Genomic DNA, 24,452 nt, shown 5'->3' with positions numbered 1-24,452 from the left:
GACAGGGTTAATTGTTTGTTCGAACAATAAAAAAAGACTAGTGTTTACATGTTTTCTGACAAGCGCCATCTCGTGGTCTGCTATCTGTCCTCTCACAGAAACAGATGACCACAGTATTTTTTCCATAACCAATAACCAAGTAGTTTTAGTTGTCTGTACCCAACCAAACCTCACAGTGGCTTTCCAGTAATGTAATTATCACCATCATATACATATTTTTATTTTTTTATATTTTTGTCTTGTTGTTTAGCTGTCTTTCCTGCAACTTTACCGCTCTCATGGGGCTGCAACACGCAGCTGTATTCAGAGAAAAAGCTTTAAAAACCCCACAGTACCTCACCTGCTCAGGATCAAAAGACAGACAGACACAGTTAGCGGTTAGCTGGTGAACATAGAGGAGCATGTAGCAGATAAAGAGCCACATGTTTCTCTAAGGAGATGGTAGAGACCAAAAACCGAGCTGAAAGAGTGTGAATATTGGACGTACATTTGGCTACCAGGCGAAAAACTCAACTTCAGATGAATGATAGTGTTGCTCTGTAATTGCTGGATATGTAAATAAGCAAAACCTTCTCATATCAGCTTATTGACAACGTGTTACTGCTGTCCCCGAGTGGCCAAAACAATCGGTTATTGCAGGTTTGACGGTTTTGGCAAATTATAAAACCCTCACATAGATAATTTTAAATGCAGCTATATGGGTCATTTTTGAAGGAAGTGACAAATAACCTATTTTTTGCTCAGGTATGAAGATTTTTTTTGGGACACCTGCACTTCTCCTACTTGTGACACGTCTTGATTGAATTGCCCTCGGAGTAACTCGGGACTGTTTCCGAGCAGTGTGGGTGGTGAGAAAGGTTCGGATGGACAGAGGGAGTGTTTGTTTTTCCAGCCTCTTATTAGAGCTGGTTTTGGCTGGTCGAGGTGCCCGCTCATATAAGCCCTTTGTGGTGGGAAGAAGGTCCTGGCACTGACCCCCGCCCTCCTCAAACTCCCACCTCCCCGACACATCCCGAGTGATGCCAAGCTGAGTGCCAGCTTCCTTTGCAGCCTGAATGAGCAGCACTGCAAAGCTGGTCAGGACAGAATTAGAAATAGGGCGAACAGAGAGGAAAGGTAACACAGAAGTGTGAAAGCGCAGAACTGATACTCTGCATGAAATTAGGGTGTTTTTTTTTTTCTAAACGAGTTTGAAAAAGTGAGAAAGAGCCTGGCAGACAGCCTTCGCTCAAACCCATAAATAAACCACAATATAAGATTAGTCATCAGTGATAAGTACAGTTCAAGATGCATTTCAGACTGTTTCAAGGTTAAACATGCTCAATGCTCTCAAGCAAGAAATAAAGTTTTCCTTCTACTCATAACACAAGGAGAATATTATATTTTAATACAGTGCAATCTTGTTTACTTCCACTGTAACACTAGGGTATATTCCATACAAAGTAGGCCGATAATGTGCAGACTGACATTCGTATGCAGAAGCACAGACACAATCCAGCCTCAAATGTTCCCAAAGCCCCCTGGAACATCGATCGATGTGAAGAGGTTGTCACTTCCTCTGCAATTGCTTGATGACAGGCAGCTTTTTTCTTTTTTTTTTCTTTCTGATTTTGTGAATGGAACATACAGACATGAGTGGTCCACTTGGGGCCCAATAATTGTCATAATGCTGCCAAAACAAACGTCTTCAACCGGTTGCCAAGAAGACAGTGAGGTCAGCGCTTACATTGCCTCAGAGGAGACAGGGTGGTACTGCCAAGCCCCTCTGTCCCGAGGCGTGTGGCATATTACGGGCCCCTGTTTATGTGTGCGCGTTATTTAACCGCCAGGGTTTACGTTGCAGTGGTAAAGGCCTCTTGTGCGTGCTCACTGATGTGATTACTTTGTCCCTTTTGTGAGTGCGTTCCCAGCAGGACGCACAGAGTTGGGGTGAAAAGAGAGATCGAAGGTTACTAGTGTTTATGCAGAAGAATCATGTTCCCACATAAAACTAATTAGTCGTCTTTTGTCTGTGTGCGTGGTGATGACGGTGACGGTGCTCGAGTGCGCTCGAGTGTGCTCAGGCTGTTCACGATCATCCTCATTGCCGGTTATGCAGCATGTTTATTTATACATCCATTTACTCCAGCAAGTAATGAGCAGCATCTATCATTTTTATGGAAGTCACATTAAATGGAGAACATATATCTGATGTGGTGTTTTATTTTGAAGAACTTTTTCTTCCTCCCGTCCGACCGTCCTCCCCTCTCTCCTGACATTCTTGGTCCAGGGAGCTTCGTGGCAGTGTCACCCTGGTTTTACCTGCCTTTCCAGATGCTTCTTCTGGTGGAGGCGAGATAATAATTATCTGGGCGCATTCTTTTTCTCCTACTGCATTTCCTACCCCCCCCCCCCCCACCCCAATTGTTTTTTTTTTTTTTCTCTGTATTGTTGATCACGAGACAGAATGTGTTGCCGGTGTTTGCATCACCCGTCTCATCTTGCTGTGGTGTTCTGTACAGGGGTGGGTAAGTGTAAGCAGAGAGAGATTACACTCGTGCTGCACATGTCTAGGTAATGCCCTGTGGATATGTGTGTTTTCCATGTTGAAGTTACTGTGTATCTGCGAACGACTTCCTACAAAGACTATCTGTGCTGTCTCCCCTTAAGCCTCCGTTGCCGGGTCTATCGAGCATCCTCAGACTGGCAGGTTGTATAGATGTTGTAGGATGCAGTGGTCCCCAGCGAGCTCTGTAATTGGGAACCTCAGAGGAGAGGGAAAGAAAATTCGATGTAGGATGAATTAATTCTTCCCTCTTTTATTCCATGCCTCGTTCAGGGGTCCTCTCTAATCTGTGCTAATGCGTTCGCAGAGTGCACTGGATCAATTCACTTCGCTGAGAGAGGAGGAGAGGAGAGAGGACGGGGCAACGAGAGTGAGAAATGAGAGGCAGTTAGTGTGTCTGATGAGCAGGAGGGGATGAGGAGCAGGTAGAAGAGCGTGGAGACTGCACACTGGAATGGGTTTTGTTTTAACACAGAGGCCCTAAGTCTAAAATCTGATCAATAGCAAGGTGACTTTAGTGACTTTAGTGAAACTAACGAGAGGAAAGGAGCCATGGCGTCCAAGGCCTAACCTTTAATCTTTCAAGCCTGTCAATGGGCCAGCATGTAATAAATACTGCTGTTGATAATGGCTGCTGCAGCTAATGCTCCATTGTATATTGATGTTATATCTATATGTCAGCAACAGAGAGACCATCGCCTCAGTTTTCTTTGCATGTTTGGGTTGGGTAAATTTTTAAAAGTGAAGCCATAGCCAGGCCTTCATCCACATGTAGCGTAAACTGTAACTGAATTTCCAGCAAGTCCACAAAAGAATAAAAAAGCAATATGTAAATATTCAACTTCAACAGTAGCATAAGTGAAAAAGACTTCAGTGAACTTTAGTGAATTAGTAAACTGAATCAGAAATGTGTTAAATTTTGCAATATTATTGTCTTTTTGTTTTTATATATTTATGCTAACGGTCATACCAGACTAACAAAGCCCGTAGGTGCATTTAATTGTTTATAAATTCAGCTTTTTATTTATAAGTATGTGTAATGTATTTCAAAATTGTCACAAAATTTCTGAAAATGAAAATCATGGTATTGATTATGTATCTATATACATATATATGATGATGTAATACATTGCACGCAACAATATTAGATGTGACACCATGAAATTTATTTGCAAAATGTATGAAATGTATGATTGCTACCTTTTTCTGGAGCTTTCAGGTACATCTCGTTTCTCAGTTGTCATGGAGATGGCGAGGCAGGTCAAGCCAGCAGTGTGAATTAAATTAGAAAAATCAACAGGTCACTCATGTGAAACAAAACCTTGAACAACTTATTTCATTTTGTGTTTTTTTTTTTTTGTTTGTTTTTTTTATGACAACTATAATTACAACACAATTGAGTACTAACAGAAACATTAATCATTAAGTGCACTGACAGGACTATTGAATTGATTCCCAGGCCTTCTCAGAGCAGCTTTTCTATTTTAAAGGGTTTTAAACTACATGCATCATGAATTATCGAGAATAATATCCTTTGTTGAACGCAATTCAGATTCAGTTTCAGATTAATTTTTAGACTGCAGGGTGACTCCGACCCTGTTACTCTCTGGCACTGACACCTCTTCTTCTCCTCTGGTTCTCTTCAGAATGCAGGCAGTACAGACACAGATTATCCTGTCCGGTGTCTTCATTTCTGCTCCTAATCTCGCGTCTGCTGGCCTCTCCTAAACTACTGCATGTTTCTGTTCCCTCTCATTTAATAAGCTCAATGCTGTTCTCTTACGGTAGCTTGTTGGTTGCTATGGCTACCCTTTCCTGGATAGTGTAGTATGCTGAGCGGGTATGCTTGTGTTCATGTGGTGGATGTGATGAGTATGAGCTTGCTAGTGTGTGTGTGTGTGTGTGTGTGTGAGGCTGATATGAAGGCTGTGCTTTCACAAGTAATTATAGTGCATCAGCCATTAAGAGAGAGCGTTTGCACTCGACTTTAAAAGTAGCCTATGGTATCCTCCTCTGACTACTGCTATCTGACATGACAGAGACTGAACGGTGTATTAATCAGTGGCTGTGCTGTGTAGCTCACAGATGAGAGTGCTGTGCTCCTCACATTAGAGAGAGAGAGCCATAGAAGAGGAGATGGGGTTGTGTGTGTGTGTGTGTGTGTGCAGAAATGAAGGACGTTTATTTGTTGCAATATGTGTGGCCCCCGGCAGAAGAAATGCTTTCCTGGCCACAATCAGCATCCATCAGAAGCCAGGCTTACCTCTCCTACAGACAAAAGGTTAAATGCTTTACTAAATCATTCTCTCTTTTTGTTCTCTCTCTCCCTCTCTCTCTCTCCTCCCATCTTGCTTCATCCCCCTTTTCTCCTCCACCACCCTAACCTAATGCCTCTGCTATCCGCTTTCCTTTACATCGGTTCCCTGCCCTTTTCTGCCTCCCAAACCCTGTCCTTTCTCCCCTTATTGCCTCCTCCTCCTCCTCACCCTCCCCCAGCTGGTGGGCGGCGAGTTTGACCTGGAGATGAACTTCATCATCCAGGAGGCGGAGAGCATTGGCTGCATGGTGGACTTGTTGTCCCACTGCGAGGTGACGTGCCAGGCTGAGATCTGGAGCATGTTCACAGCCATCCTTCGCAAGAGCGTGCGCAACCTGCAGACGAGCACAGAGGTCGGCCTCATCCAGCAGGTGCTGCTCAAGATGAGCACCGTGGACGACATGATCGCAGGTGAGCAACGGACAGACGGGGGGGTAACTGTACATTCATTTGCCAGTATCAGTATACACTCAGTGGCCACTTTATTAGGTACATTGGTACAAGGTGATGCAATCCAATACAACAGCTCTTCCATGGATTCTAATTTAAAAGTCCCATATTGTGTAAAATGAAATCTTGATGAACCAGGTCAAGGTTCTATATTAATACTGTGAAAATATCAAAGCGCTTAGTCCACAGAGGAATGCAGACAGCCTGGGTTCAGAAACCACTGTCCAACCTGCAGGATTTGGTTTACCTGAGTGTTAACCTGTTATATTTTTATCTGAGTCAGCCAATTAAAAGAGAGGCTAAGATCCAGTATGGCTAATGTACGCACAACCACATGTAAAACAATGAAACGGATGACTTGCAAATAAACTGTAAAATTGTTACATCAGATCAAAAAAACACACAAACTTTATGAAGTTCTTTTGTGAGTTTCTATTTACAGTTTGGGAACAGGTTGGGAGATGAGACAGTATGATCACAGCACGTGTTCAATGAAACTTTAATGAATGATGTTTTCTGGGATCACTGCCAAGCTGTAAGACAAACACACACACACACATTGAGAATTTGCTTTTATTTAGTTTTTACCTCTCCAGGTATTTTTACATTCAATAAAATATTGATTAATCACTCTTTCCATCATGTACAGTATTTCAATAGATTATTGACTATGCAACAGATTATAGTTTTACTGCACTATAACTGTTGAAAACATTGCTACTGCATTAGAAAGGCAGAAAACTGCTTGTAGACATAGAAAGTAGAACATAGAAACACTCACTTTTACACTCACTGAAGAACTGTGACATGTCTTCACACTGTCTTAAAGCACAACTTTATCATGCTGAATAAATACAAAGGCTGGCGTTGTGAAAGTTTTGTTATTTAATTTAGCCATTTCCTGCTTATCCTCAACCTGCTTAGTGGTGGTAATGATTTCAGACAGGTAGTGATTTTCTCACAAGTGCCTGTCAAAATCACACAAAGAGTCTAAACTCCAGAATTCAAGAGTGGGTCGTGTGTAGGTGGAAAAACAATTGTAATACCATCGAAAGGAAAAAGGGACAAAAGCCGTATGCCATGTTCGGTGCCAGACTTTGGTGCAAAATTAGCTGTTCTGGTTGACTTTGTGGGTAATGTTTTATGTGGAAGATAACATTTGTGACATTAAACACTATCGGAGCCGACAGTATATTGTTCACTTTGGAGCATGTATTCATGGGAGTATAAGATACCACACCAAAATTGGTGTCACAAAATCACAGTTTTGTTCATAAACTATAAAAATATCTCAGAATATTTCTTCATATCCAAACAATTTCTTGTGTGTGTGTGTGTCTGCCCTGCGGTCAGACATCCATAACAACCCGCTGGTGCAGCAGAAGCAGAGTAATAACCTCAGTATGTTTCTGTGCATGCTGTCATTTGTATGTACGGGCTTGGTTGCAAAACAGCTCACTCACAAAGTCGTCACTTTACATGATCATATTGGCCTTGACTTCCCCCCTTAGTGACGCTTCGTTGTGTGCGTGTCCTCTCTTCCCTCCCCTCATTGTCCTCTGTGTCCTACCTACCGCTGCAGGATAGTGTGCTTTATAACTTATATGACTTATTATTACTGCTCACCACAGCACAGTATACCCTGCTTAAATCAATGTAATGCCAATTCTCCCAGACTCCCTTTTTCTCAGCCATGATTCTAAGACTTTTCGAAAACTATTTAAAATGACCTACATGGATTGATTGTACCAAAAACAGAGCTTAGGGCTTTTAAATCTAGGACATTGTGTATTGCATTTTCCTCTCATACCAAGCACCTCAGTGAGCCAGCCTTCTGCCGTATTCCCTATTGCTGGGCTCTGGCTAATTAAATATTGTGGGAAGACTCTATTCATATCTAGCAGGCCTAATAGAAAAGAAGAACCTTTGTAAGCAGATTGCCTCACTCTGAGAGGGCTGTGCTGTACCGCCGCCACATCAACACTGTTCTGTTGTGGCTGCGTAAAGTGAAAGTCAGTGAAGCAGGAAGGTCACTTTGACTTAACAAATGCATGTTAACACAATGTCGTCTGTAATTATCTGCTTAAGTATTCCGGGGGAGATACTTTTGAAGCCTCATTTTTGTCAATTTTATGACATGTGGTCGTTAAACAAGAACCCGTTTGGAGTCTTAGCGCGGTTGTTGACAGGTTGTTATAGCATTCCTATTGCTTGTTAAAGTGTGAACATGTGAAAGGAATAGTTCACTCTCTTAAAAGTACAGCCAGCAGGCGATTAGCTTGGCTTAGTTCAGAATAAAGACTAGAAGCAGTCACTAGCCCAGCCAAGAGATATTTTTTGGATTTTAGATTGGTGTTTTTTTTTTTTTTACAAGATGTTGGTTGGTGGTGTGGATTCATATTAAGTGGACAAACATGAGAGAGGTATCAATGCTTTCATCTGATTCTCAGTGAATAAGCTTGTTTCCCAGTATGTCAAATAATCCCTTTAAAGGAGCTGTATGTAAGTTTTGCTATTGCTGCATAGCTAACATTAGCATTTATAGCTATTTACTTACCAGTCTAGTTCCTTCTAGATCAACTGAAGTATTACATGGGTATGTGCTTGTTAAGCCAACATTTGAGAGCATTTAACACCTTCTCGTGTGCTTGGCTTCACATTACCTGATGTATTAAGATCAATATACACTAACACAACAAGATATTACATCGTAGTGTACACATTCACTGTACTAAGTAACGCTGTGCTCAGCAATTCTGCTTGAGATTCAAGGTTGTGTGCATTTTGGATCGAGTGTAGGAGGATTTTGACAGCACTAATAGATTGCTCAACACTCGCAGTGTGTCAGGAGAAGGAGTTCCAAATGCTGACTCACAAACACGCACACACACACTCACACACACACACACACAAACGCACACACTCTGGACGTCTTGTTTTTGCTGTCTTACACTCACTTTCTGCCTCTGTCTGTGTTTTCTCAGACCTTCTGGTGGACATGCTTGGAGTCATGGCCAGTTACAGCATCACAGTCAAGGAGCTGAAGCTGCTCTTCAGTATGCTGAGGGGGGACAACGGCATCTGGGTGAGTTAGTAGACAATACAAAAAAAAACCGAAGTGATTAGCGTTTTAGATTGTGTGTCAGTGTGTGTTGTTAGTGTTATGTCCACAGTTATATTTTTGCTTAAAAGACACATTTGAATCTATCTCTGCTTTGTGGGTGCTGATGCTGAAAAAATGGAAAAGACAATAGCATCATCATTATTGTAACAGTTTTGTGTCATACATTCTTCTTTTATTTCATATTGTGAGCTTGTGCGACATCAGTGCCTGGATATTTCAAATCTAATCATGCTACACTACAGTGGAAGTCCACCCACTCCAATGGCAGAAGGAGCTTCAATCCAAATCCCCCCTAAGTAGCTCTGATGGCAGCAAAGTGATAGATACATTAGAAAACCCAAGATTTTTGATGTCTCCAGTCTGTTTTGACTTTGTTAACCAGAGCTGATAATCATGATTGGATTTAACTTAAACAGGATTACATAAAAATGAATATAAGTACATGTTGGTGTGCAGTTTAAGAAAGAGTGCAATGAAAACAGTGGAAAATGGCAGCGAGAGCATGATATACAGCACCGTTGTCTCTGCAACGTGTTGTGGAGGGGGTGGAATGGACAGTCCGTGATGAGGAGCAGGTTGGTCAGCGACCTCCTGCTCCTCACTGACTCGAATGTCTCCAGGTTCTGACCAATCATGGCCCTGGCTGTGTGAGTGAGTTTATTGATCCCGCTGGCATCTCTGCCACTCAAGCTGCCCCCCCCCCCCCCCCCCAGCAGACTACAGCAGAGTAAATGGCACTCACTATCACGACCACAGATGTGTGTGTGTGTGTGTTTGGATTGATTTGGGGTTGTATGTCAAGACAAGGGCAATTGAGCTCACATTAAACCTTTTTTTTCTCTTGTAATTAACTATTAATGCAACATTGTTGACAGTGTTGCTTCTGTTTGAGTAATAAGTAACAGCCTAATCAGCTGTGAAGGTGAAACACTCATGAAATAGCCTGTTAATTCACAATTGTTTTTCTCCTGGGGAGAAGGTTGACCCTGCCAGTTAAACACACACTCAGCATCTAACCACCATCTTCTCCACTGGAGTAAGCGCCTTGCTCAAGAGCAAATTTTTTTCTTCTTCCCCTATGTCAGATTTTTCACTACTCATCCGCCCTAGTGTGCTGGTAATTCAACTACATTCATGTGTGTGTATTAATTCATCCAGTTAAATAACTTTTTTTCTGAAACTACAATCATTTCTGGGCCATAAAAGGAAAGGAATTATCTTTTTGTTTTTATTTCACCATTACTTCTCTCCTTTTCTCCCTGGCTGCTGTGAATGCATGGCCGGGCTACACATTTGTCAGACGGTCCACACCGCATGTGCAAAAGCTAAGTGCGTTGCTCACACAGCGACGTCATCATGAATGTCAGCCTAAGAAAGAAGAACCACGGCCCTACTTTATACCATTTATGATACACCGAACCAAAGCTGACATTCTCTGCACTTTCCCATGAATAGTGGGATATTTGGTTTATTTTATGACCTGTGAAGAACAAGGCATTTTTTGTAATCAACTGGCATGTATTTTGTTATCATTTTTTAATCTATAATTTATCTTTTTTCATTACAAAGTAGTTTGAACTACTTTTTATAAGTAGCTCTAGTTGACCAAACTAGACTTCTCCCTTGTGTAGCTTTGCTGTAGTTCAACTTCTTCCAGCATAAAGTAATCGGTAGCTTGCAAAGCTGTGCTTTCTCCTGTGCGTAGCCAGTCCAACTGTAGTGCTGACATTTTTTAACAGTTTTCTCCCCTTGTTAAGGTTTGGAATTTAGTAAATATCAGTAAATATAAGTTAGTATATTAGTAATTATAAATATATATAAATACTACTAATGAAATTAGTTCCTGAAAAAAGCAGGGTAGGCTGTGCACTTGCTGACTCATGCTTACTTTTAGAGCCACAATGCCAAGTTTACTTTAAGTACCTGTTAATGAGGTTGATTCAGGAGCTGAGACTCGGGAGAGCTAAGTACAAATTCCACTTACAGTGCTACTTATTGTCGTCATCTTAACTGCTCCCTGTAGTTTTTAATCACTAGTTGAATCTGAGTGGATGTTTTAAAACAGAGCTGTGACATTTAGGATGGTTGTGTAAGACTACACCGTCTCCTCTGACATCCCTGCTCACAGCTGGGTTGTGTGATGAGTCGACAGCTGCTGGTGTCCACCAGCTAAGTCAATATGCCCTCGTTCCTTCTCGTCAATCTCCCCTCTACTCAGGCTCCAGGACAACCACCATCAACAACCCCTGGTCACTGATCAGTGTTCCAGAGCAAGACCATCATACATCCCCTCAGCCCTCTCCCCATTCCTCCTCTGTCCAATAACGAGCGCCACCCCATCTGCCTCGCCCCTATTTCCCTGTCTTTTCCAATTTCTCCTCCCCCCAGCAGCCCTCTCCAGAGACAGATCGATTAAGGGTTGCCATGGTATTGATGAGGTGTTGTCAAGGGATGGCGGCAGTGATTGAAGAGTTATTGATCCAGAGGGGTTGTGGTGGAGATGTGATGTCACACCATGTTTTTTTTAACTGATTCTCACCCCTGTGCCTCTGATAGACGCAGCATAATAATGGCAATCACTTTCTTTTTGCCTCCTCTCCTCTCCTCTCCTCTCCTCTCCTCTCCTCTCCTCTCCTCTCCTCTCCTCTCCTCCAGCCAAGACATGCAATCAAGCTCTTATCAGTGTTGAACCAGATGCCTCAGAGACACGGTCCTGATACCTTCTTCAACTTTCCAGGACGTAGTGCAGCGGTGAGACCAACACCAAAGACAAACCACACTAAAACACACACTGGAGCGTCATTAGCAAAAATTAGTGTAATTTATTCTTTGTGCACCCACATTGCTGAAGACTCCTTCATGACATTCCTGTTTACAGTCAGCATATCTTAATTAGCACCAGCGCAAGGAGTTGAATGATAAAAAAAAAAAAGTAATGACAAACTGAGCGACATTACACATGATTGCTATAAACATTGGCAAGAGCTGCTCTGAAGTGTGTCTCCTCCCCCAGGCTATAGCCCTGCCGCCAATTGCTAAATGGCCTTACCAGAACGGATTCACTATCAACACCTGGTTCAGACAGGATCCACTCAACAACATCAACGTGGACAAAGACAAACCGTACCTTTATTGGTAAGTAGAATGCCAGTCATCTGAATTATTAATTATTAATTACATATTACAAAACATTTATAAAAAGGTTCTGAAAACATCTTAAAGTACTTTTTCTGAACTTAAATGAAAAATCCAGTCTCAATCACTTCAGCACTGTCTGAGTATTTCTAATGGCCATGAAGTTTTGTTGACCCAGCCACATGTTGATGTGTCAGTGAGTACTGTTACAAAGGAGTTTAGTTGAAAGAAAAAAGGAATCCAAAACATCAGGTCTAAACATCGGATTTTTGTGTGAGTCCTTCAGAATCGTAGAGGAATGGGTTCTTTGCTCTCTCCATTTTGTGTTTTTCAGTCAGACAGAGAAAAGAAATTCCGAAAAAAGATGCCAAAAATCAGTTTCTTTGCTGACAGTAGTCCTTTCTGGTTAATGTAAGAAGAAGCTAACTCAAGTGAACACAGGTGGAAGGAGAGAACTTCTGTTCAGGTAACCAAAGCGTCAGCTGGTGATGGATTCTGGAAAGGTCAAGAGGGCTGCCTTAATCAAGAAGTGGTGTGTTCAAATTGTTTTTTTAAACAGTCCAAGGCCAAAAGATGTCCGTCCATCCATCCATCCATCCATCCATCCATCCATCCATCCGTCCATCCATCCATCCATCCATCCATCCATCCATCCATCCATTAACTATACCACTTACCCTTTTAGGGTACCCATTGGTATTCAACTTACAATAATATTAAATCCTCCTAGCTATATGGCATTTCTGTTTGATAAATGACAAAATCAACTTACTATTAATATAAAAGTGTAAAGGTTTTTTAGTGCTCTACTAGTTTCATCAGTCAAAGATCTGTTGAACACAGACACAGAGAATCCTCAACAAATAATCTCTTCCGACTTTTTGTGCAACTTCCTCCTGAACAATAAACACATCATTATTTGAATTCAGAGTTTCTTTACTGAAGCTCTCCAGATGATAAACATTTAACTCATCAGGGTGAATGACATGGACAGAAAGTTAAAGATAAACAGATAATGAATTAGAACAACTTTAAATGTCAAGGCACTCCATTAAGAGTGTGCTGCTGGGTGGATGCGTTCGCTCGTCGTACAGCTCTGGACCTTCGCTGGCCTCAGCGTTAGCACTGTAAGTGCAGGCCGTTAGCCACTATGAAGCTTCATTAGCTTTGACCTTTTATTTAATTGAACTCCTCTACTGTGCTGCTTGGCTTCTTTCCTCCACCTCTTCACTCAGTGATGCTAACCAGCGGCGTCCTCCCTTCACCTCTCCCCCTCACAGAGTCCAACTGATTCATTACTGACAGAAATAAGAATCAAGGAGCTAGTCATCTACAGGAAGGATGTCGGACATTCATATATTCTCTGGATACCATCGCAGAGATGAGCTCTGATCGTGAAAAGTGTGAGGATGTAATCCTGTTTCCTTAGTAACCATTTGTCAGGTTGTCATGGTAAGCGAGGAGCCGAGAGAGGGAGGGTGTCCTCCTCTCCTCTGGCCCAGGTCTTATCATCCTCCCCCAGATGCAGCTGCTACTCCAGCCGCCTGTCTGATGCTGGCCTCTACAGCTGCATTAAGGCCACGATAACGCAGCGTATACACTCCTATTGTGCATCAGGGATTCACTGGAGAGGGGATTTATATCTGGTTTCTGGTTCCGCTATGTGTGTGATCCTTCTGGGCCTGTTTTAGAAGTGAAGTGTGTCTTGCCGTTTCACGGAGTAGCTTAGCTGTGAGACTGGGTTTTACATGGAGGTTACGAATGCGGGAAGAGAAACATAATGGAGAAAAAAAACGGAGGGAAGGGGATTAGTAGTGTTTCTCACAAACCTGTGATCTGGGACCCCAGGTGCTGCTGCGAAGAAAGCACCTTAAAATCCTGCTTTTTGTGACTGTTATTGGCTTAAAGACTGTGATATGTGGGTGTGAAAGGTTTTCTGCTTGTTTTTTGGTAGGCATGATTTCATAAAGTCTAATTTTAACCTGTGAAAAATGGTTGACTTCCTTTGATGCAGTTGACCTTTTGCAGTCATAGTGGTAGCTTGCAGAAACAAAAACATGATATTGTTTACAATAATCATCAGTCTGACAAATCAAAGGAGACAAGATGGTCAGACTCATTTATTTGACAGACGTTTGCTTTTGCTTACATGGTGAACGTCATTTAGCCACACAAAAACTCAAATGTTGCACCACTCATTAACAAGTACCATAATTAGTTTGAAGTTCGAGCTTTCATTTTTAACTAACAGAAGTGTTTTCTAACACAGATCTCTTTCTGCTTCTCCTGCAGCTTTCGCACCAGTAAAGGAATCGGTTACTCCGCTCACTTTGTGGGAAACTGTCTCATCGTGACATCGTTGAAATCGAAAGGAAAAGGCTTTCAGCACTGCGTCAAATACGATTTCCAACCCCGCAAGGTAAGAAAACACACACACACACACACATGCAACCAAATAACTCAACTGGATGATTTTTAGTTAGTGCAGAGTTTGGTTATCCAGTGCCACTTGTTAGATGAGACAGCATCAGGACCATGCGGCTGCTCTCTCCTGTCTCCTTGCACTCACTTGTTAATGAGTTGAGATAAGATCTGTCAATTAAGGCCTAAACACTGGCCCTCCACAGCACTGTCAGCATTTTGCTACTGTCCTGCACACAAACACGCCTTTGCATGCACTCATAAACACACACACACACACACACACACACACACACACATTCACTTGATGAGATGGCCCTCTGCAGTATTTGCTGACCCAGTAGAATCTCCGCGCTGCCTAACAAAGTTGCCTGTGCTTTCATTTGATCATTTTATAAGTCACCATGTCTCACAGCATTTTGTCCACAGTGTGCATGTGTTAATGTATGTGTGTGTATGTGTGTGTGCGCTTGCATGTGAGTGTGGTATTGTCTAATTGCCAGCGATGTACGCACCTGCAATATTTGAGCCCGTGCACCCCCCCCACCCCCAGTCTTCCTTCCAGAGAACCTGTGTGCATTGTTACCAAAACACACACATGCACACGGTTAGTGGTATATTACGGGGAGCAGAATGATTGCTGAATGCGCTGCAATCTTCCATCTTTGCTGACCCTTATATAGAGATAAAATGTTCGGCGGACTGTTCTCAGTATTGCAAAGACATGAATTTTTGATCCGAAACATCTTGATACAAACTTGCAAATCTTAAGTGAATCATTGCAAAGCAGAAGGTTCATGTCTGTGTTCTTCAATAGTTTAGGTTTATTTAAAGACAAATGCAAAGTTTCAAAGGCCTCACAAAAGGCAAAGAAATACATTAGAAGATCATTTAAAAAGAAAAAATAGAATCAATTAAAATAGGAAAATGAAATTTGTTACAATTACAGCTCTGTTTGCCTCAAAAACCACCAAACAACAGTTTTGAAGAGAATCTCCTACTCTTAATGTTCAAATAAAAAAAGGCCAAAGGGGAAACAAACATAATAAACTGCCCAAGGCTTTTTTTTTGTTTGTTTTGATGCATTGTCTTCTTGTATTTTTCAGTGGTACATGATCAGCATCGTCCACATCTACAACCGCTGGAGGAACTCCGAGATTCGTTGCTATGTCAACGGTCAGCTGGTCTCCTACGGCGATATGGCCTGGCACGTCAACACCAATGATGTAAGGGCGCTGATATTGGTTTAGCACAGAGGCATTGTGTTGTTATGTGTAGAAAAATTACATGAAGATTTCAGAAAAATACACAAAGTAATGAAGGAACAAGGCAGTGATGCGTGAGTCTGTTATGAAAATTAAGATTATTATTCAATTCTGAACCAAATTTGATTGATCAGTGAATAATTTTGTGTAGATCATATGTTCCAATCCTCCTAAATAAAGACCTCTACACCAGCCTCAGGAATCCAGTATTAGTCTAACTGTCTCACTCTTCCCTCCTATCGTTATACTGGCAAACATCTGTGGTTTGCCCTCTGCAGTTGTCAGCTGTGACAGAATTGCCCTTGGGCCACGTTCCAGCACAGTTTGCCCAAACTCCAACTTCCCACTTTTCCCATTTAGCAGGGGACAGGTAGCCTGACCTCTCAGTGGCAGCACAACCTGCATTACATTTCCCTCCTGTCTGGCCCCTGGCATTGCTGTAGTTATTGAGGGCCGGCGTTATTCTCTGTAAGAAATCTGTAACGGGTAAAAATGTCTTCTAGTTCACACAGCTCAACGAAAAACACGTGAGAAAAGATGCATACAGTACCCGAGTGAAAGAACAGGTCTCAAAATGTGTTGATGCTATCAGGCTTTGTTTTGTCCTAAAGGCTGAAGATAAAACTTATTTCATCACCTCGAGGAAGCAGAGGAGTAATGATTTCATTGTGATAAAGGGTATCAGGGGGACGGAGGAGATGAGAGGCGAGTGGGCAGAAAGGCTGTAATAGTGGGTGATGGCAAAGTTGTAATAGAGCGATTAGAAACAAGCAGCTATTAAAAGTTCAACAGCCATCCACTGTGTTCAACCCTGCTGATAGAGTGCCATGAAGTTACGAGCAGAGGCTGAAAATGAATGATGAACACTTAAAACGTGAAGATCAACAAACATGTCTTCTCAAAGGTGTTAGTGTGTTGTGAAACTTAAACAACAAACTATGAGAGAGAGGTCGTGTGCTGGCTTTCGGGTAGGTTATAAAGCTAGAATTAGTTTAGTGCTGAACATAAAATAAACTGTGTGACAGTTATTAAAAAATGTCTGCAGGAGGCTTTTCCCTTCCTTGCTTGCAGTGAATCAGGTTAAATCATGGTAGTTCTCTTTTTACAAGAAAGCTCAATTTTTTTCTTGTGTTTTACTGTTTTTTGTTTTGTTTTTTTTGACAGAGCTATGATAAGTGTTTCCTGGGTTCATCAGAGACAGCGGATGCTAACAGGGTGTTTTGTGGGCAGCTGGGAGCCATTTATGTATTCAGTGAAGCCCTCAACCCAGCTCAGATCTTCGCCATTCACCAGCTTGGCCCAGGATACAAGGTGAGACAGCACCCACGTCCCACCTTATCAGCACCATATATTCTCTGTACGCTTCGCAGCGCACCAATGTCATGCACCATTTGCCACACAGAATATCCTGGCAACCTGAGGATTGCATCGTCACTGTTGCTTAATGCCGTCAATCATTCTTGATTGACGCTCTGAACCCATAGCCTCATATGAACTGAAGTACTCCTCCATCAACACCACCACACAGATTTGTTCACTTGAATTGATTTTAACTGGTTATTATTTTGAGGTCCTGGATGTTTTCACAATATTGTTTCATACACTTAAACTGTCAGCGTTTAGGTTGGTCTGGTAAAGTTTGCATTCAGGCTACTACCACTGGGAGACTTTTTAAATGTTTATCCATCATCCATCTTTTTCAACCAGTTATTAATTACTTAAGTTTTATAATAATAACTGTTTACTATTACATTTAGAACTATTTGAACTTTTCAATTCATCTTTTGGGTTTATTGTTATTATTATTATTGTTATTATTATCTCATTGGTTTGTTTAAACTGTTTGTAATTAACACAACTTCAACACTATCTAATTCAGCAGTTTTTCCCACTGCTGCCAAACTATCTGAACTATTTAATGTGTCTCTATTTCACCCATTTGTCCAATAATGATCTAAATTAGCAGTTCACTAGTTAAAGCTTCCATCCTTTACTTTTAGCTGCTTCCCCCTTTATGCAAAATTCTAACATTTATTAATTATTATTTAGCCTCTGTTTTTGTGTTTATTATTTACTTTTAGCTATTTCACCATTTAACCAAAATGTGCCCTTTTCACTGTCTCCACCTCCACACAGAGCCAGAAATAAATGCTGCGTTTAAGTGTTAAAGCTCTCAAAGCAGGAAAGACGTTTTTCTAAATAGACAGAATAACTCATCATCCCTCATTTAGAACACATACATTTACCAACTGTAGACTTTATACAGTTCCCTGAAAATTTAAATATGTACAATACGTATAAAGTTAAAATAGATGAAGCAGTTTGAGACTTAGTGGGACCAACAAAAAGTACATTACTGCACTATTTCTCAGTACCTCCTGGGAAATCATGACTTGATGTTTAGAATGAATTGAAAAGTATCCAGGGGTGGCTTTTGCACTTAAACCTTCAGTCTAGACACACAACTTGACGTTCCTGCACTAATGAAAATTATTCAAATGAGGCTTCACAATGTTGGGTGTTGAGCACTGATAACTTTAGGTATCACCATCTCTCTCTTTTGGCCTGGCTATCAGTGACAGCTGAGGTGCCACAACACCTTGCCAGCTGTCTGCGTCTTGTTTTGGCTGACTTGTCCACCTCGGGCCACTTACAGCTTGTTTACGAAGGTGTCCAAAACTGTCCACCTTTCAGCACCATGGCACTGCATGGATGTCTGAGGTCGCTGATGCGTGCGAACAGCTGCTGGTATTTGAACGACTCCTTAAAATGGTTATATATTGAATCAGGAATTCATCCTAATTACAAAGACTTGATGAAGTTGTCAGAGAAATTCCCAGAAATAGATCCAGCGTGCAACATTTGTAAAATGATCCCATCCTCATATCTATATAATCCTTTTTGCAACTTCTCCAAGCTGGCAATCCACTGGACTTCTGTTTTTAATGACACTTTCAGAGGTCCTTGAAGTATCCATAGACCCCTGCCCTATCATAGCTGTCTTTGAACAAGTTCCACTGCGACTTGCTCGTCGTCTAATCTTGTTGATATGGAAAGATGCAATTTCTCCATCTCCAGCGCACTGGATCAGGAATATGTTATATCATAGGTTAGGTTGTATAGGTAATAAATTATAGATATAGGTTAGAAATAATTAAGCACATACTGCATGATTCACCTGCCACTATTGTAAAGATTTAGCAACGTTTTCTGAGATAAGTAGAAGAGGAGGTAGAGTTAGGTGAGAACCCTCACGTGTTGTATATTCTTGCTCTTCTTAAAAAAAACAAAAGTAAAAAAAAAAAAAAAAACGAGACCTGATAAAGTGACACTGACGGAGAAACATACTGCCATCATGCAGAGCTGCAGACACATAGATCACCATGAGGTACAGCAATGTCTCACGAAGGGACACTGAATCATGCATGCAAGTTTCACACTCTTCTCTCTCTCTCATACACTCCTCCTCTCTCTCTCTCTTTCAGCCTCTCTGTCTTACATCATACAGCAGAGGGCACATCACAGACTAGATTTGTCACATGTTCCTCCTAATGAGCACATGCTTAGGGTTTTGGTGTTTGCCTGCCACAAATGCTGATTCCTCTCTCCGTCACAGCCCACGGTTTCCTGAGGCTGATCAGTCAGATGATTGCCTCTCTGCGTGGCACAAAATGGGCTTCTCTGATGCCCAGAAGAGACCATTAAATGGCTCAGTTGCTTCAGAGCTGCAGGCCTAGGCGCTAGTATTGTAATGACGAGGGCGCAGGTTTCTCGGTCGGCTAAAGGAGGACGGCAGTGGAACTCAGCTCGCGTCACACAGCTTCCTCTCTTAATGCCAAACGCAGGCCGGTGCTTGTTCTTGTGATTTCACGCAGATGACGATGTGTGTGTTTGTGACAAGCTGCTCCAGGGGGATTGCCTCATCGGTGTTGAAGAGAACTTTATGAATCTGCATGTCCTGTGCGCTATATATGTGTGTGTGTGTGCGTCGCTGTATGAAGCCTCTTGGTCGCAGCCATTGTAAGTGTGACTGTTTCAATAATGAGGAGCAGGAAGCAGACAGACTCTCTGCTCGCTCTGCTCAACAAGCCTTCAGCACAGCGAGGGTGTTCAAGGTCTTCTCGCTTGACACGGCTCATGATGGCCAACACGCTGTGTGTAGTGAACGTCTGCATGTGTGCACAATTCAGCACTTCCATGCTCTCCTCATGACAGGAGACCATGGAACATAACATGTTGTTTTTTCTGCTCACCCTGTGGTCAAAAGACAGCTCCACCGGTCTTTTTGTGTGTGTGTTCTGTGTTTTTTCCTTTTGGTTTTTTTTTGGTTTTTTTGTGTGTGTGTGTGTCTTTGTGTGTTTTGGACCTGTCACTCATGTATTGTTGAGTGTGTTGCTTGTTGCACTCTTCATCAGGAGTCCAGATGTCCTCATTGCAGAGCGGTGAGCATTGCCAACAATCTGGCCTCAGCGTAATTAATGAACCATATAAGTCTATTTGGACACCTGCATTGTACGTCTCCACACGTCATGTCAGGTTTCATAATAATGTTATTCTTGTCTGTTTATTTTGTGCATTTTAATATTGAACCTTCAGAGTATTATATTCCCTAAAAACAGTTTTGAATTGTGCTCAGAATGTCGTGTCCTCAGCTGGCCTCAAACGTCTGATGTTGTTTACTTATTGGATAATATTTAGGCAAAGTTCTTGAATGGTTGTTTCAAGTGCTGGAGAACTCATATAGGAGTGGGGGTATTCATTCAGCAAACTGCGTGGAGAAGCATGGAGCCACAGGCCGAGCTGAACGGAGGAGAAGTGGGTGTGCTGGTTGTTAGTGGAGGCCAGTGCCGTATCTGCGGCTGTCAGGTACGACACGCGTGGGAGTTGTCGCTTTCATTCCTCTGCGTGTTTGTGATACCAGGTGAGGGACACATATGTGTTAAAGCCCAGGCTGTGTAAAGATTTACGTATGTTAAAATTTCCATTTTCTTTTACTCTCACACCGGCCGCCTAATCCACTGCTCCTCACATCCCTTAATACTTTAAAGAGTCAGCAAAGCTGTTTGACACCTTCAGCTAACTGCCTCCCTCGTTTAGCATAGCAAACATAAATACATGCTCACATTTACACAGCCAGATCTGTACATATGCACAAGTGCACACACACACACACACACACACACACACACACACACACACACACACACACACACACACACACACACACACACACACTCTTCTTGCCCCACAATAAATGAGCTTACACTGCAAAAATGTGCATCTTAATAAGTCTATTAATTTCACATTCATGGCTATTCAGTATTTTTTATTTTTTTTGTGCAGAGGGTGCACGAACCTTCGAAATACACGGAAGAGCACTTTATCTGTGTTTGTGATTGATTATCCCTGCACATGGCTGCAGCACTCTGGGTTACTTTTTATGGATAAGCATTTTAACCCCGGGTCATTGGCTCTTGTATTTCGCTAAAGTAATATGTTCTAAAACTTAGACATGCTTTCCTGCCATGTAATTACCATTCATTACTCTTGCAAATAATGTTGTCCTGGCAAGAATGTGTGTGTAGGTGTGTGAAGAAAGAGTGTTTCAGATGCAGATTAGCAGTCTCTATCAGTTCCTGCTCGTAGGGAAGGAGGGAGAAAAATGAAGGCTGAGGCTTGTATTCAGCCCTTGGACGGGGATAAGGATGTTACACTGTGGAGGCTGTTTTCTTCAGATGTATCCATTGTGCGGTGCGCTCTTTGCTTCAGTGTGAAATTTAGTTCTGCATGGTTAAAACTGCTCAGGGCACATTTTCTACTGCAGACCTCAGATGAAAGGGTTCGAACAAGACAGGCCTGCAGGTCTGCGAGCAGCCCGGGGCTTTCCTGCGCACTCAGGCTGAGCGAGGCACCTGGGGACGCAGCCACTCGAAGGGGAGAGAGCGCTCCTCGCCTGCAGCTGTTGCAAAGGGTGTCAGAGCAACTCGCTGGCCATTCATCTGCGGGGCTTCATGTGTGTGTCAGCACCGCTTCAGGATATATGGATCCATTGACCTGTGAAGACAGACGGATTTAGACATAGATGCGCACACACTCACACAAACAGTGCAGTTTACAGCTCCTGCAATATCTGTATGGGCAAAACCAGTTCTTTTTTTATGTATCATTCTTAGCCAAGAAGACAAGGTGCATGTCCTTAAACCTGCCTTACAGTTCTTTAGGAAAGGAAAATTATCTAAGATAAAAAATATCTTAGATTTCAACAGGGTAATGGCTCAGCAGCTCCTGGAGAAGGTTCAAGTTTTTGTTAAGTGCAGGAAAAATGTAACATAACAGGAAGAAATTGAATAACACAAATGTGTCAGTGTGCATCTGTATTCTTTTGTGTGTTTTTTGTCGGTAGACTACAAAGCGAGAAGATAGATTTGGAGCCCCGAGTGCCTCTCTCCCACACATCCGCCCCCCCCCTCTCCATCTCTTATTCTGGGCTAATTGAATTAGTGCCCGGGTTAGCGCTGTGTTCATTAAGCTAATGCTGTGTTGTTTACACACGACACATGCTGTAATTAGGCAGACTCCATTTTGGTCGTTGAACTTGTGCACACACACACACACACTTCTTTTTTTCCCCCTGGACAAGTCATTTGTCCCTCTGAATCTGAAGTTTTTCTCACACGACCTTTGGCACCTTCCTCTTTCTTTGTCACCGCAGAGCACCTTCAAGTTTAAGTCAGAGAGCGACATCCACCTGGCTGAGCACCACAAGCAGGTGTTGTACGATGGAAAGCTGGCCAGCTCCATCTCCTTCACCTACAACGCCAAGGCGACGGATGCCCAGCTCTGCCTGGAGTCATCGCCCAGGGAAAATCCGTCCATCTTTGTCCACTCACCGCACGCACTCATGCTACAGGTCAGTGGAGATGTTCACCACTAACCCCAGCTACAGGCCTCTGAATGTTCAGCAATTCATAAATAAATTGAGTGTGCTTTAAGTAAATTGAAGTAAAGTGAAATGGCAGTTTCACACCCTCAACTGTGGAATAAAATGTAGTATTTGTCCTGCTGAATTACAGATATTAGATGTCAGTTAAAAGAAAAAGAAAAGAGAAGAAAGAAAGAAAATTTGCACTTTTGCAAAAGTTGCCACTTCACCTGTAGCAAATACCAGTGACATGATGTCCACAATGACCTCTCAGTGACCCCCAGCTGTTAATTTCCCTCTTTCCTTTGAGGATGTTGCTTAGTGGAGGTTGTAGAGTAGCTGTATTTAAGCAGTCATTTAGAGCGAGCGGGGCTGTGCTTTGCTAATGGTGGCTGTTCTTTGTATTTCATCTTGAGTTCTAAGAATCCTCTACTCTTAAGAAAGCAGCAGCAATTCAGGCAGAAATTACTGTAATTCACAATCACAAAGGCAGAAAGTGACATATGTTGTATAATAGTATATAGTTATTTCAGTTAGCTGGTAGAGATCATGCAGTCCCCTTTTTTGAGATCCCAAAAAATGTCCTTATTACACTACAGCAACAAAAAGATGCAATGTGTTTACAAATCTCTCTTAATCTTCAAAATTGATGAAAATCATGTGGTGTGAAAGGACAAACAACAAAGAGCTACATGTACATCAGTGTGAAGTCAATTATATATTCTGTGGTTCAAATCTGATATGCAGGTGAAAATTACAGGTACAATTCATAGTTACAGCGATACTGTATTCAAGGCCAAGTCTGTATATGAGAGCTGGTCAGTTTTTAATGGCAGTGAGTGAGTGTTTTTGTGCACATGCAGTCCAGTGTGTGTCTCTGTCAGCACTCATGGTCTGTTTCTGTTCCCACAGGATGTGAAGGCCATTGTTACCCACTCCATCCACAGTGCCATCCACTCTATAGGAGGCATCCAGGTCCTGTTTCCTCTCTTTGCTCAGCTGGACTACAAACAGCTCAATGACAGCAGCGTGGACACCACAGTCTGGTGAGCGTTCTGCAGAAATGAATGGAGGCCAGTTAGCTGTGTGGAAAGCAGTGATATAGACACTATAAATGATTTCTACATTAGTGCAGTAAATCGACTGAAACATCCAAAAAAAAAAAATCTCTCGCAGCTGCTCCTGAAACAAACAAGGTAAAGGGATAGGAGGTGAGGATAAGAGCACCATTAGGAAAAGATGAATTTTCTGGGTGAGAATTATCTTTTATCTGAAAGACCAACCTTAGATTATCATGCTGCAGGCAAGAAATAACTGATTAAAGAGAGCAGGGTGTGTTCTTATGAAAGGAAGAAGAGTTATGTGGTCTCACCCAGAGCGATGAGGGGCTTTTAGAAAGCTGGCGTGTCTGTGCTCTTCTCGCTCCAAGATCGTCCTGATACAACTGCAGCACATGGGCCTTAATACAGTTAAGAATTGTCTCCCCATCGTGTTCCCAGCAGTCAGATTTTTTGTCAAATATAAAATAGATCTGCTAATTTAAAAAGAAATCGAGATAGTAAACTAAGATGTTTAGCAGGTTTAATCACATGCTCCAATAGAGAAAATGTAGAAATCCATCAATGATTTCCATGCAGCATTACTGAAATGTGTGTGTGTGTATGTGTGTGTGTGTCTGTGTGTGTCTGTGTGTGTGTCTGTGTTTGACATGTATGTTGCAGTGCTACTCTGCTGGCGTTCCTGGTGGAGCTGTTGAAGAGCTCGGTGGCCATGCAGGAGCAAATGCTGGGAGGGAAGGGCTTCCTGGTGATTGGATATCTGCTCGAGAAGGTCAGTTCAAGGCCTCCACAATGAAGAGTTTGTGTTAACATGATAAATGTCTTTGTTGTTGGCTGAAGAAGCCTTGATTTTTACCATGACCTCATCCAAATTTAGGCTTAGAAGACCTCGAGTTTGATTATGCTTATTTAACTACTAGCGGGAATTACTGTATCCATTATATGTGTATGAGCAGTTGCTGGGTTTTTAAATTTAGCATCTACTGTACAACTGCAAAAACATGTTAATTAGTGTTGTTATTTTCATCTATAGCTGGAAGTGACAGAAATGTGTAAGAGGATGATGTGGCAATAAAGAGACAGATCACACATACATTTTGGTTGCTGGTGTAAATCAATTGCTTGATCTCTTTTGTAACTGTTCAACATACAGTAGGCGCTAGGCTGACAGCATCTCCTCATAAAGAAGCATAAATGAAACTTGTGTTATTTAGA

The 24,452-nt window shown here is 42.1% G+C and overlaps 1 protein-coding gene across 17 annotated transcripts in view; it reads left to right on the top strand.

Annotated features, from left to right (window-relative positions):
• The window catches only part of nbeaa (neurobeachin a), a 91,839-nt gene that overhangs the window by 23,598 nt on the left and 43,789 nt on the right, over positions 1-24,452 (top strand). For all 17 annotated transcript variants that reach the window (XM_071505972.1, XM_071505970.1, XM_071505964.1 and 14 more), the window contains exons 2-11: positions 5,042-5,273; positions 8,297-8,397; positions 11,092-11,187; positions 11,450-11,571; positions 13,864-13,990; positions 15,099-15,218; positions 16,422-16,568; positions 21,970-22,167; positions 23,092-23,225; positions 23,901-24,009. In XM_071505972.1, coding sequence (XP_071362073.1) covers positions 5,042-5,273; positions 8,297-8,397; positions 11,092-11,187; positions 11,450-11,571; positions 13,864-13,990; positions 15,099-15,218; positions 16,422-16,568; positions 21,970-22,167; positions 23,092-23,225; positions 23,901-24,009 — 1,386 coding nt within the window. The remainder of the gene's footprint in view (positions 1-5,041; positions 5,274-8,296; positions 8,398-11,091; positions 11,188-11,449; positions 11,572-13,863; positions 13,991-15,098; positions 15,219-16,421; positions 16,569-21,969; positions 22,168-23,091; positions 23,226-23,900; positions 24,010-24,452) is intronic.

The sequence above is a fragment of the Trachinotus anak genome, unplaced genomic scaffold (assembly GCF_046630095.1).
Source record: "Trachinotus anak isolate AG129_WGS33_773 ecotype Australia unplaced genomic scaffold, CSIRO_AGI_Tana_v1 ptg000020l, whole genome shotgun sequence".
Taxonomy (NCBI): domain Eukaryota; kingdom Metazoa; phylum Chordata; class Actinopteri; order Carangiformes; family Carangidae; genus Trachinotus; species Trachinotus anak.
This window is presented reverse-complemented; position numbering and strand designations above follow the sequence as displayed.